Here is a 14,953-nt window from a genome sequence, read left to right on the forward strand (position 1 = left end):
TGAAAAAAAAAAAAAAAAAAAAAAAAAAGGTGGGTGAGTATATTAACAAATATGACAAATGAGAAGAAGAAGAAAAAAGTACAGCATAGCATGAATACAGTGATGTAGAAGGAGAGTAGACTTTTTCTTGAGCACCTCTGTGGAAGGACTTATGGTGATACAGAGACACTGCTGGAAACCTTAGCTTGAATGTAACATAGCTCATATCCCACTAGTACATAGGAATCTATGGCTTTCTTCCCAAGGTTTCTTAAACTGTCTCTGAGAAACTGAAAACTCCCACCGACTTCTAGAAAAATATTCTCTTCTTTAATGACTGTACCATCAGGTACTTTGGTTACAGCTAAGATTTGGAAAGTAGCTTTTTGTATCTATTTCATTGAAATGTGCCAGCTCCACTTCTATTTGGTAATCAAAACTATTTGACCAGGAAAAAATTTAAACTTCTCAATTTTAGTGGCAGGAAGAAGCTAACACATTCTTGGTTCTGACCTTGAGAGGCTGCTTTTACAAGGACTTCATAGCTACTCTCTACTATAGCATCTCTAAATACAACAAGTGTATATGGAAAGAGAACATTGGTTTATCTAAGGGTACCTGATCAATTACTTCTTCAGTGCAAAAAGGAATAACAAAAAAAAAAAAAAAAAAAAAAAAGAGAGACATGAACAAAATACATAAGCAAAACTGGCAGACAAATGTAATAGAGGAAAAGACAAGAAAAAAATACTTGTTGGACACCAGCTGCAGGGCAATCAAGAAACTCCATGTAAACAGGATTTAGCAACTGATAAGGATGCAAACCTGGGTGACCAGGATGTTGGGGGAGGGAGGGAGTCAGTGGGATGATGCTCACTGCGGAGGGACTGTGCAGGGTTAGAGACTGGGGAGGAACAAGGAGGAAACAGAAAGGAGTATAAAAGCAGCTAGTCATGTGTAAAATGGGGCCAGTCAGTATGCTTGCCTGACTGAACCCTGCACCTCATGACTGCAGTCTGTACTGTCTTCTTATTAAATCTTTCCTTAATTATTTCTCTATGTATTCTCACTCTCTGTCCTGTGCATAGGTATACTTTCAGCATCAGCTCCTGGAGCAGGCAGCATCTCTAAGCCAGGCCCCTATCACCACCACCAGGAGTGGCGCATGTCCCAAAAGAAACAGCTTCTGGGGAAGGCTAACCTGAGGCGAGTGCAGGGCTACATGCTGGCAGCTGGAGTGGGGCCACGGGTCACAGCCTGTGCACCTGGTGACAGCTGCTAGGGGGTGCAAGTGTCTGTATCTTCCCCAGCCTGGTGTGGGTTGGGTGTGCACATGTATTCATCATCAAACTTTAAGCTGAACCAGACAACAAGTAGCAGAGGCATTAGGTCCAGGGCAAGGGCAGAGGTTCAGTGCTGGTATGCCCAAGGGGACTTGCAGATGTGGTGTAGATGAGGGACGAGTGTGTAAAGTGAGCTTCAAGATGGGCCAGCTGGCAAGTAGGATGCCTGTGAAGTGGGTAATGGGTCTGTGATCAGGATCCAGGCTGGGTGCTAGATACACAGAGGGACTGTGCTGGTACTCGAGGGCACAGGTGCCAGGCAGGGTGCTGGGTAGAAAAAGGCCTTACTGGTGCTTGAGAGATCTGCTAATGTGTGCATGCTTGTGAGCTTGAAGAGTGCTATGTGTGTGTGTGTGTGCACCTGTTTTCACTAGGGCCCTTCTGTCTCTGTGAGCCTGAGGAGGAGTGGACACAGCTGTCTGTTTATCTATAACATGGGTCCCACATGTGGGTGCTGCTGAAGGCAGAGCCTTGTCTGCAGCAGTCTGTGTGACCAGCCCTGTCTGTGTGTCTGTGGGACACAGCTTTGCTACAGGTTGAACCTGTAAATAGGACAGCTGCAGCCACATCGCCCAGCCCCGGCAGGGTCCCCAAGCACCAGGCTGGACTCCAAGGACCAGGCAGGAGAAGAGCAGGAACAAGAGGTGCTGGAGGTGGCAGCCACACTCCTAACACAACCACACTCCTAACACAGCCAACAGAAGCTCCAGACATTAGCAGATATTGCAGTACTATCCAGATACCACAAAAAATCCCTAAGATGCTTTCAAAAATCACTTGATCTACTGCATTCACAAAGGTTTTCTCTTGCCCTTCAGAGTTTTGTCTGTAAAGAATAAAAATAAATAAATAAAAAGACAAATGATGAAATAATGTCTTTTCCTTCCAGTTATTAGGCTGAGAAAGACAGATGCCCTTTTTCTGAAATGGAATTTCAACTAGAGAGATTCTCTACAGCTTATTCAACATATACAAGATGTGGTATGAGCAAGCTCACTTTGCTGCTGCTGGACTCCAGTGAGTTTATTTGGAGGACATGGGAAGGGTTCTAAAAAGTATGTAAGGAAATAAACTAAGCACCTTTTAAAAGATCAGTTTTTCCAGTCTGTTTTGTTACCATTGCGAAATAAACTCTCCTACACATTTTTTCAAACTAAATAAGAATTATTCAAGGATACCAATGTAATAAGAACTACTAGACATTATCTAAATTACTTATAAACCAGACATTTTTATTTATTTATTTATTTTCCTGTAACATTGAATGTAGAAAGAGCCATAGTCCTAGCTGGGCAATGGTGCTGAAGAATCAAGGTGAAGGCACTTCATTACAGATGCATATAAAATAATGTGTTTCTTCATAAGACTGCTTTGAACAAAATGAAAAAAGACCCCCTATTATCAAAGTAACAAAGTGATAAGTCTAAATGCTCAAAAGTGTGAAGTACTAGAATGAAAGCTGCATATGAAATCACAGCTCAACTCATTTATATATAATGTTGCAGTTCAAATTTTCCTAGTGTTAACACAAATTTATTTTTCCCAGGAGCTTTGTATCATTGACAGGATGGAGCGCACAATGAGGAAGGAGCTGTTCAACATTCTGATCCTCATCACTGGGTGAGTGACTATGGCTTATTGCCAGAGTACACATATGTACATGAGTGCAAGATTAGCACTGAATTATGTAAAACAGTAATCATTTATAAGGAAGTGGACCACACCCATCCCTGTAACTAAAGATTGAATTCAAAGCTTTAATTCAAGATGTATAAGCAGATTTAAGGAGGTTCCTTTGTCCATCATCTTGCTGTTTCTATTTCCCAGACAATTTTTAGAAAAACTCCTATAGAAATCTTTCATTTGGTGCACATGTTCTCCTTGACATTAAGTAGTAAATTCAGGTAACAAAACAAGCAAATTCAGGTAACAAAATATCTCCAACAGGAGAAATGGGTCCTTGCTGGCCAACTGACCAGGTTTATTCAGTGTACTTGTCTTCCAGTCAGGTGCATGTGCCACAAGGAAATTTAGGGTGCCAACTAGCACGTGCCATTTCTGAGCTGCTGTAGAGTGTGTGCCCATAAGCTCCAAGTTGCACTGTATGCTGATGCACCTTCCATATTGGACCAGTGTTAACAGCTTCATCACTGACACCAAGCTGAAGAAAACATGGGACTGTATAGAGCTGGGAGAAAGACAGGTACAGTGGCAGCAAACCGTGTAATAGGTGCTACTGCAACACTTGGTATGATGCTGTTTCATGAAGCCCAGTAACAGCTTGGCACTGTTAATGCACCCTGAGCCTTCTTGGCACCATCCAGAATACAGAAGTAAAGGCCTGGACCGTACCCAAGGGTTTATCTAAAATGGTTAGTGAAAACCTCTGTGTGAAGATTTGTACGCTATTATTCCTATATAATTCAGACTGATCTGAACCATTTTTTTGTAGACAATATTGTTATTGCAGGTATTTGTGCATTGTTAACTCTAAAATTCATTATTATAAAACTAAAAAATTGAACAAGTGAAACTTCATATACAAGCTAACTTTTAAGTTACTTCTCTTTCATAGAATCATATCCCAAGTTGGAAGGAACCTGCAAGAATCATCAAGTCCATTTCCTGGCTCCATACAGGACAATCCAAAAACCAGACCATGTATATGAGAGCATTGTCTAAAGGCTTCTTGAACTCCAGTAGGCTTGGTGCTGTGACCACTGTCCTGGGTAGGCTGTTACAGTGCCCTTTCATTTGTTGCCCTCTACACACACATATGCATAAAATAAAATTTAAGAAGCGTTTCCACTTTACAGGCTGATCATTTGTGCAAGAATATACATCAAAACAAAAACAGAAAACAGCAAGCAGGGAAAACAGCAAGAAATATTTGTGCTTAAGACCTAACCTGCGTGAATGAAGTGTGATGCAGAGTAGTAAGCTTTCTGGAAGAAGCTGTGAATATTTTTTGTTCCAGTTAATTTAGTTCCTGTGTTTAGGTAATAACCCTCTATGAATCTTTTCTTTCTTCTTTTAAAGGAGACTTTTATCTGCTGTTGTGGAGCTAGTTCAATGTGTTAATGGCAATCTGCAGTTGTGCATTAATAGCTGGCAAATCAGTTAACATTTTAGTGCTCTTCTCAGAGCACACTGAGATGTCAAGCTTTCAAGCTTCATTTTTTACAGCTTTGTCTCACTACTATTTTATGAACTACAAAGCAGAAACAATTTGCTAGTGAAAATGACAGAATGCACCACACTGTAAAGGAGATAAGTATGGAAACGTTAACTCTAGGCTATTTAAACTTTTTCTAATATCTTTATGGCAGTCAACACTCTTGTTAATGTTAATCCTAAAGCAACATTTGCTATTTCAACATTACTTTAATTCCAATTTTCTATCACAACTGAATAGAAATAGTTTTGAAAGCAAGTCTATTGGATGAATCAAGAAAAGATACCTATATTTATTCACTTTGCATAGTAAGTTAGGCCTTTGCAACCCTTCCACACAGTTTGCCCTAGGCTGTCTGAGATGAAAAAACAAACTTGAAAGAAAACATTGTTTCATCACAGCACATCCAGAAAGAAAAAAAGATGTAAATGTGTTTATTCCTCCCTTGAACAGGAGACCAAAGATCTAACTAATGCAATTAATAAGATCTAAGAATTCATTCTCACTGTTATACCTTACAGATGCTCAGACAAGTTGATGTTTCAAACTACCGTATCTGTAGATGTGGAGTACTTATACCCTTCTTTGCATGGAGTGTATTAGCTCCTTAATCCTTGAGCAACCTTCACTCTCCCAAGCAGGGCTGCTCAGATCCCAGTCAGAAGAAGGCATAGAGAAAAGCAAAAACATGCACTTGGCTTGCTGACATAAACCCACATCTTAACTTTTCATCAACACCAGAGCTCTAATAAGTCTTTTGAGGGAAGAGTGGTATGTTGAAGCAACAATTAATTGACAGAATGTTCCCTTTTTTCCCTCGCATTCTTGCACTGCAAAACTGCAAGGTTAGGTCTCCCCAGTTTCCTCATCAGAGAGCAAATCTGAAGGTGATTATGTTTTTCTCCCTTTCCTGCATACACCAGCCATACAACAAAACTCTAGCCTTGTTCCCTCAGCCCGCTTAGCCTTAGCAATTCCAGTTGCCTAGTGCAAAGAATCTGATTTAAATTCCTTTACTCTCACTTTGTCTCACCTTCTCTGTAGCTAAAGAAAGCAAGTACTTGATCTCAGAAGTGCTAACCACCTTTGCATTCATATGGCTCAGTTTTCATCCTTGGGTGTCACACAGCAGCTCCATAATATAATGTTTTGGTAACATTGAACCAAATCTAGCTCAAATAATGGTAACATTGAACCAAATCTAGTTCGAATACTTGATACTTAGTTAAACTATTTCTGTAGGTAATTTTGCAAGAAAAAAAAAAATATCCTTTGAGAAAAGGAGAAACAAGCAAATATTCAGCTGGTATTTTGATCAATTATGCCTCCATTATGTTTTAATAATGATGCCTCATTAAACAGAATCAGTAATTTCCTTTAGGTCCGTCATGACAGAATTCATGATGATGTCACTGAGGACAAAAATTACTAATAGAGTACCCATCTCAAAGAGCCACGTCTCTAAGTGCACAGGCTCAGTTCCATCTACAACCCATTGGCCAAGAAGGGCACAAAGGTTATTTTGAGTAATGAACATGACTCAGCTTGAGGTTTTGGAAATCCCAGATAAAAGACAAGCTCCCTGCTGGTAAATCCCATCTCCCTTCCTCTTGAACCTAATAAAATAACCTACAGCCCATGGCTCACTTCAGCTACCATTAGTGTTCACCTAGATTTGCAGGGAACAGTAGATGAATGTGCATAGCATGTGTAAAAAGTGAACAAAGGAATGTACAAAGCCTGCTGTAGAAAGTCCCCTGTTTTCATACTGACTTTTTTCTTTACTAGATAATGAATTCAGCAGAAAAAAGCAGAGGAACATTTGGTGCACAGAAATGTGGAACATTTAACACTAACCAGAATCCCAAAGGCCAGAATGAGGCTGATGGAGGCCTCTGAAAATAAAGTAACAAAGACATAGGGACTTCTGCAAAAGAGATCATGAAATAATAGCATGATGGAAGTCAATGTAAATTAACCAAAACATTCCACTGGCTAGATATATTTTTCTCCTTGTGTTATGAAGTCCAGGCTTGGTCTTAAACTTGTGTGTGTGAGCACATTGACCTCAAAGGCTGTGTAACCAGTATGCAGGACAGAGGGTGTTCCACAACAAGTCCCACTTTAGAATGTAGTCAGTAGGGGCTAAAAGGAATGAAAATTTCCTAGTCACAGTTTGATTCAAAGCTGATACATCACATCAACTGTCCCTTGTATCATTTAGTCATATTTTGATTTGTTTCAGCTGCTGGTCATGTTTTGATATGTTGTTGTTCATGTTTTACTGCATCATACTTGTATGCATCCAGTCTACTGAATTCAATTTTTGGTGAATCTTTTTTGGCACATTAGGTACATTTTTCCTCCCACCTTCTTCATATCTAAGTCTGCAGAGAGAATAGTCACTCATTGATGTATAGCTTTTTTCCTGGGTTAGGGTTTATACCTTAACTGGTTTATACCTTAGGGTTTATAACTTAACTGTATTATACCTTAATACAGTTTCTCTAAAGTGATGTTTATTTAAAAACAAACAAACAAACAAACCTTTCAAAGATTCTGAGTTCCCTTTAAGTATTTATATAAAATATTTGAGGGCCATTTGTCTTTTAGGTAGCTGTACTTCAGGGAGGTATTTGTACAGGCAGAAAGTCCAAGTGCCTATCATATGGTCATTATCACATAAGTGAAGATTCTTAAGAGAGGCTGTCCTTCTCTTAAGCAAAACTTATCTATGACCCAGAATTTTTACAGTAATTTTCATAATAGAATCTGTTTCTTGATAAATTCTTATGCTTTAGCATGTAAAATGATAGATTATTTGGCCTGTGTTTCAGAAAGAACAGGAAGAATTTACTTGTCATTTTATAGAGGCTACCTATGCGTCTATCTTCAGCTATTAACCATTCCATATCCTGTGAATCAAAGATGATGATAAAGGCCTCAGACACCTGCCAAACACCCATCTCTAGAACTAACGCACAGAAAGAAAATGGGAAGAGGAAAGTTGTAAGAAAAGATACTGCATTATACTGTTCACACTGCAGTTCAGTACAATCGAACAGAATACAGAGCAACAGAAGAAGCATTTGTCTCAGTCCAATCCAGGTCTTATTTTCCTCTTTATAGCCATGGAAATTGATTTTTGGTTTATTTATTGCTGAAAAAATTTCTAAATACCAGCATTTGTTATTTATGCTGTTGTGTTGCCAAGTGCTTTTGGGGACAGGGAGCTGAATGGGTTATTTCTGAATAACAACTGCTCTCAGACAAATAAGACCTACACATTTACAAAAACAAGCCATCAGAAGGTGACAGTTCTGTTTGTAAAATGGCATTGGGCAGTGCTGATTTGGCGATTAAAGATCATTAGTTATAACTGCCCCCTTCACTAACACCTGGATTTTTCCATCTGGCTCACACAATTAAAATGACACTAGCTTATTTTAGATGTACTGGGAATTGCAATACCTGCCCTCATGAAAGGCTGTCATCTTCTCCAAGCAGTGATAGGTTTATTCACTTGTTTTACAAAGAAAATAACACACATTTATTTCTTCTAGTTAGCTTATCAGCATTGGCACACATGGTACACTGCTAACAGAGCTGTGAAGAAGTAGCTTGATATCACCATCTCATTATGGATGGTGAAATGTTGATTAGCTTCTAATTATCCATGCAGAAAAACATACAATTACAATTATATGAATCAATACAGGGTAAATGCATTCAACTAGAAAATAAATATCCCTTTTTATGAAACAATTAAGCAGTTTTAGTTGCTGGTTTGTGTGATATATAGGCAACAAAAATCTTTTAAGTATTTCACAAGCACTTCTCTCACCCCCCCTCCCCCCCATCAAATCATTAAAGCCCTGACAGTTTTTCTTTCTTTTAAGTGAAACATACCTACTTTTTGGCATCAGTTCTGTTTCAGATATCTAGCACATTGTAAATTTAAAGCCTGAGATCCATTTAGCTTCTCCTGTAATAACTGTTTTCCTTTCTTCTGATCATGTGAACTTTATGGGTACATATCACAGGAGTGATCATGGCAGACAGACATTTGCTTGGATAAGGAGCCAGTGTATAGTTGCACTGTCCTTGGGGTTCATCATGCACATAAAGTGCTGACAGAGTTGCTAAGACAACCCCCTAAAAATTGCAAGTTGCCTTCCCTTTTCTTATGTGAAGGAGGAAAAGACTGATGTCAGACCTACTTCCCCCCCTTCTGTCTCTCATAGGTCTAGCAATGCTGTTCCTGCAAGCAACAGGCTCCTTGGCATTTTACAATATATACTCATTCTTCTGTTTCCCCAGCAATTAATTATGCTTATTAAAAGAAATCTACAAAGCTACCCAAAGTATAACACTTCATAGGTGCTAACAACCCTATTCAATTCCACAGATTCAAGCAGGGAGGCTCAGGAGCAGTCTGTCCCCACGTGCTGAAAGATGATCCAGTGTGGAAGAAGACCAGCCTGGCTGAACAGAGAGTTGTAGCTAGAGCTTAGGAAAAAAAAGAGGGTTTATGATCTTTGGAAAAGAGGGCGGGCCACTCAGATGGATTGTAAGGATGTTGTAAGGACGTGTAGGGACAAAATTAGAAAGGCCAAAGCTCATCTGGAGCTCAATCTGGCTACTGCTGTTAAAGACAACAGAAAATGTTTTTATAAATACATTAACATGAAAAGGAGGACTAAGGAGAATCTCCATCCTTTGCTGGATGAGGGGGGAAATTTAGTGACAAGAGATGAGGAAAAGGTTGAGGTGCTTAATGCCTTCGTTGCCTCAGTCTTTAGCGTCAAGACTAGTTGTTCTCTAGATACCCAGTACCCTGAGCTGGTGGAAGGGGATGGGGAGCAGGATGTGGCCTTCACAATCCTCGAGGAAATTGTTGGCGACCTGCTACAGCACTTACATGTATGCAAGTCGATGGGGTCAAATGCAATCCACCTGAGGATACTGAAAGAACTGGCAGAGGAGCTGGCCAAGCTGCTTACCATCATTTATCAGCAGTCCTGGCTATCAGGAGAGGTCCTAGTTGATTGTTGGCTAGCAAATGTGACGCCCATCTACAAGAAGGGCCAGAAGGTAGACTTAGGAAACTATAGGCATGTTAGTTTGACCTCAGTGGAGGCTCATGGAGCAGATTATCTTGAGAGTCATCACGCGGCACTTGCAGGGCAAGCAGGCAATCAGGCCCAGTCAGCATGGGTTTATGAAAGGCAGGTCCTGCTTGACGAACCTGATCTCCTATGACAAAGTGATGTGCTTGGTGGATGAGGGAAAGGCTGTGGATGTGGTCTACCTTGACTTCAGCAAGGCTTTTGACACCGCTTCCCACAGCATTCTCCTCAAGAAACTGGCTGCTCTCGGCTTGGACTGGCGTACGCTTCATTGGGTTAGAAACTGGCTGGATAGCCGGGCCCAAAGAGTCGTGGTGAATGGAGTCAAATCCAGTTGGAGACCGGTCACTAGTGGCATTCCCCAGCGCTCAGTACTGGGGCCGGTCCTCTTTAATATCTTCATCGATGATCTGGATGAGGGCATTGAGTACACCCTCAGTAAGTTCGCAGATGACACGCAGGTGCATGTGTCGATCTGCTCGAGGAAGGCTCTGCAGGAGGATCTGGATAGGCTGCACCGATGGGCTGAGGTCAACTGCATGAAGTTCAACAAGGCCAAGTGCTGGGTCCTGCACCTGGGGCACAATAACCCCAAGCAGAGCTACAGGCTGGGAGATGAGTGGTTGGAGAGCTGCCAGGTTGGAGAAGGACCTGGGAGTGATGGTTGATAGTCGGCTGAATATGAGCCAGCAGTGTGCTCAGGTGGCCAAGAGGGCCAACAGCATCCTGGCTTGTATAAGAAACAGTGTGGCCAGCAGGGCTAGGGAGGTGATTGTCCCAATGTACTCGGCTCTGGTAAGACCGCACCTCGAGTACTGTGTCCAGATTTGGGCCCCTCGCTACAAGAAGGACATCGAGGTGCTTCAAAGAGTCCAGAGAAGGGTGACCAAGCTGGTGAGGGGCCTGGAGAACAAGTCTTAGGAGGAGCGTCTGAGGGAGCTGGGCTTGTTCAGCCTGGAGAAAAGAAGGCTCAGGGGTGACCTTATCGCTCTCTACAGGTACCTCAAAGGAGGCTGTAGTGAGGTGGGGGTTGGTCTGTTCTCCCACGTGCCTGGTGACAGGACGAGGGGGAATGAGCTAAAGTTGCAACACGGGAGTTTTTGGTTGGATGTTAGGAAGAACTTCTTTACTGAAAGGGTTGTTAGGCATTGGAACAGGCTGCCCAGGGAAGTGGTGGAGTCACCATCCCTGGAGGTCTTTAAAAGATGTTTAGATGTAGAGCTTAGTGATATGGTTTAGTGGAGGACTTGTTAGTGTTAGGTCAGAGGTTGGACTAGATGATCTTGAGGTCTCTTCCAACCTAGAAATTCTGTGATTCTATGTTTAAATCAATCAAACAAAAATATCTTGTACCACGTGTATATGCATTTCCATTAAAAAAAAATATATTTCCAGTATGGAACCAAATGCTGAACATTTGCAACAAAGTACACATGCGATAGCTGTGTAACAAACACCATATCTCTTCTAGATGAAACATGCAGTGTTTTTTCTAGTAACACTGTTCCAAATTCTGAACTATCAATGTAGCTTAAAAATAACAGACCATGTTACTAAAACCAGCAGGTTTTGCCTACCAAAACTACTGAAAGATATTAAAGCCAGACAAAACTCATGTGTCATAAACGGTCCAAGCCAGCTGAACTAAATTAAATTTTGCCTTTTGAGAAAGGGGTTGTTACGTCTATCCAATTTATTACCCATGAAAATATATCTTTAATGATTTTATGGCTATCTCAAATCCAGTTAATAAACTGTGCAAATGAACACATCTACATCCTCAAAGGTATCTGAAGCAAATGAGCCTATAGTTTAAGAAAAAATTGTTGTTTCATGGCCTGACAAATATTCAACTTTATTCAGTGTTCTATATATCCAATTACTTTTACACCAAAATAGACACATACTGCTCTAAAATACTGTATCTAATACTTAACCTGTTATTGATACATTGCCACAGTTAAGAGAAAAAAATTAAAAGCCTTAGAAATATAAAAGGACAGCAAATGGTGGTCATTAAAGTATATTTTTTATGATTAATACATAGGCTGTTAAATGATTAGTAATAAGATTAGCTTGCATCTTTCCTGCCCAATAGATACTTAAAGTAATTGCATCTTTGCAAACTGCATTATCATCACTTTATGTTCTTCATGATGTCATGGGACAGCAAGGCAGACTCAGCAGTTTCTCCTGAGCCTGCTTTGATCCTTTTCTTTAAAAATCAATTCCCTGGCAAGACTAGATACTCTGATAGGGAGTCTGTGAGCACTGCTCAATACATCTGCCTAGTGACATTAAGAATTGCAAAAACACTGGCATAACTTCTCTTTAGCAATTGCCAAATTAAAGATGACAGAAATAATGCCTAAATAGGAATGGCCTGGTGCAAATAATCTACCCACAGGAAGACTAACATGCTTGGAAAAAAAGAAACAGGAAACCTTTAGCTAAGGAAATAGCATTTTGAAAGTGTAGACCTTTTCTTCTGTGCCCTCTTGCTTCTGTGGGCAAAATGGTTGCAATTTTGCGATTATTGCTAGGACTGCTGGAAACTTACTGCAGTTACTGGGAGCCTTTCCACAAATTTCAACCAGTACTCATGTCAGTTTAATTTTTTTTTTAAATGTGAATGATAGGGATTCTATTTTTAAACATATTAGGAAAGTGGAGAGATTTGCATTTACTGTAGATTATGATGATTGAAGGCTAAGTTACTGATTTTTCAGAATCAGCTCTGTATAGGATGTAGACTTCTACATTTAATGGAAGCCTGTTTAAGTCCAAACAGTTGGTTATTGTATACAGATAAGCTAGACTGAAGTGATGTGGACAGCAAACACTGTCCAATAATTCAACAGTACTATTTCTTGCTTGAAAGAGTGCAGACTAGTAGTTGCACTAGACCTATCCATGTGCACGTGGCAGGAGAGGGGTGTGGTTCAGGTGGGAAACAGTCAGTCCCCCTTCCTGCCAGTATTTCTGGAAATAAGCATGCTAAATATCTTTGACAGTTACTGCCTAGAATGGATTCCCTTTGTCTATTGAATACAACTTCAGCCAATATATTTAATAGTACATAAAGGATTTCTTCCGTAAGTGACTTCAAATCTCCTGTATTAAATCAGCCAAACATTAGCTAGCATAATAGAGAAACATGAGACTCATCACATGCTTTTAAATAATTCACTGATATACAGGGTATAGCCTGTATTCTCTCTAAAACCTTAAGTCTTTTGTGCACCTAGGAGTTGTTTGATTATGTGGTACACATTATGTACACTGTTTTAAAAGCTGGACCTCTGTTCATTGTGCTGTATGTGTCACTTAAATGCACAAGATTCAGGTAGAAGATTAAGGGTCCAGGTTTCCTCCAGACATACTAAGAATACTAAAAGCAAAGTGCAATCTCATGGGTGAGCCACCTTCACTATTACTTACAACAACGAAGTGCAGTACATTATTCATTCAAATTGTTAAACTAAGAGTTTTGCTCTACTGTATATGACTACACAGTTTACATGTTAACAGAAAGGGATTAAACATCTGGGTACACTCTAGGCAGGCAAGCTTTTTCAAAATGTTTTAAACTATTGCTACTTAACTATTTTTCCTGAAAGATAATTTCTCTCACACACAAAAGCACACCTCAGCTGTGCACATGAACTTGCAATAAATAGGACATCATTGCAGTGGGCAGTGACTACTCCATTAGCAACTAAGAAGGAAACTGCCTGCAATCAGCAACCAACTGCTTACTACCAAAAACCTTACAACTTTCCTTGACACTTTACCATCACAGTCTGTGAGACAGCTCATATAAAAGTAAATTGCATTGTTCTGCAGTCAATTTATGAAGGAGACAACATTCGTACCTGCATAGACAGAGATTTACACATGACTTATTAACTGTGCACTTAGTCACATTGTCTAAAATTTTGAGTAGACTTGTGCAGTGCCAGGAGTTGGACTTGATGATCCTTACGGGTCCCTTCTAACTTGGGATATTCTATTATTCTATGATAAGTGCAGCCAAGTGTGTAAATCTTTGTTTCAAGATAAATGTTTGGATTTGCTTGTGTGCCCAACACACCTCCAAGAGCCCATTAGCTTTAGCTTGGAGGATCTGACCCAAAGCCCAACTGAGAACAGCCTTTTTGTTACTTTTAGCAGCTTCCAAGCATATATACTTCTCTGTGTTGGAAATATACGATGGGATCCTAAAGCTTTTACACTAAGTTTAACCTCACAGATTTCTGAAGTACTGTTTTCTTCTCCACTTTGAGAGAGCTGTAGATACACCCACACATAACAAAATTACATATGCTGTACATCCTTAGTAGTTTACTTCCTCCTCCCACCCATGTTACAAAGAGAAGAAACATTCCCTGTCGTTTGAAACACATCTCACTGCATAGCTGTTTCTCAGAACGACAACATAGCAAGTCCACACTCTGGTTTTAAGCAGTGCCTACATTTCAAGACAGGCAGGCAGCCTTAAAACTGTACAAGAAAACCCCATGGTGCCAGGAGCCAACTCAAGGCTAATGCAGAAGTTTGGCCGCTGAGCCTCCTGTCTCTGCCGAGCCGGGATCCCAGCAGGTCCAGGCTCTGCTGGGCGCACTGGTCCAGCCGAGGTCACTCTTAGCCGGCCAGCCACTAGTCCACCACCGGGCCACCAAACGCTGGGCTACTACTGCGGGAGCCCCAGGGAAGCCGGGCTGGCCAAGCACGAAGCCGCTCGCCCACCAGCACGCCCACCAGCCGGCCGCCAGCCTGCAAGTTCATGTATCTCCTGCCTTGCTCCCGCACCCCCCCTGCTTTGTCACCACTGCCCCGGCCGCCGAAACCCCCTCGACGCCGACCCCCGGCCCCGCTACTCACCGCTGAGGACGCGCCCGGCGAGCGCCCCGGTGCCTCCCAGCGCGACGGCCGCCAGCACGGCCGCCAGCACGGCCACCAGCCCCTGCCCCTGCCCCAAACCATGCCCCAACCCCAGCCCCAGCCCCCCGCCGGCCCCCATGCCGGCGATGCCCGCCGAGAGCCGCCCCCCTCCAGGCAGCCCGACCCCAAACCCCCCCGCCGCCGCCACCGCCACCACCGCACACGGACGGCGGGGACGGGGCGGCTGCGATTTATCCCTTCCCCTGCGGGGGGCCGGGCCGGGAGGGCGGCCAGCACCGCCCCCCGCCGTCCCCCGCCGCCCCCCGGCTCCCCCTGCTCCCGCCGGGGGGAGAGGGGCGGGTTTTGGGGCGGCTGCCCCGCCCGCAGCCGTCCGGGCGGCGTGGATTTGGGGGGATGTTGGAGACTGTAGGTGTTCCCGATAG

General features: G+C 42.1%; 1 protein-coding gene across 1 annotated transcript in view; it reads right to left on the reverse strand.

Moving 5' to 3' along the window:
* The window catches only part of CHODL (chondrolectin), a 29,438-nt gene extending 14,789 nt beyond the window's left edge, over window positions 1-14,649 (reverse strand). Inside the window, exon 1 of the mRNA XM_032195883.1 lies at window positions 14,511-14,649. Coding sequence (XP_032051774.1) covers window positions 14,511-14,649 — 139 coding nt within the window. The remainder of the gene's footprint in view (window positions 1-14,510) is intronic.
* Between the last annotated feature and the right edge of the window lie 304 nt (window positions 14,650-14,953).

The sequence above is a fragment of the Aythya fuligula genome, chromosome 1, assembly GCF_009819795.1.
Source record: "Aythya fuligula isolate bAytFul2 chromosome 1, bAytFul2.pri, whole genome shotgun sequence".
NCBI lineage: Eukaryota > Metazoa > Chordata > Aves > Anseriformes > Anatidae > Aythya > Aythya fuligula.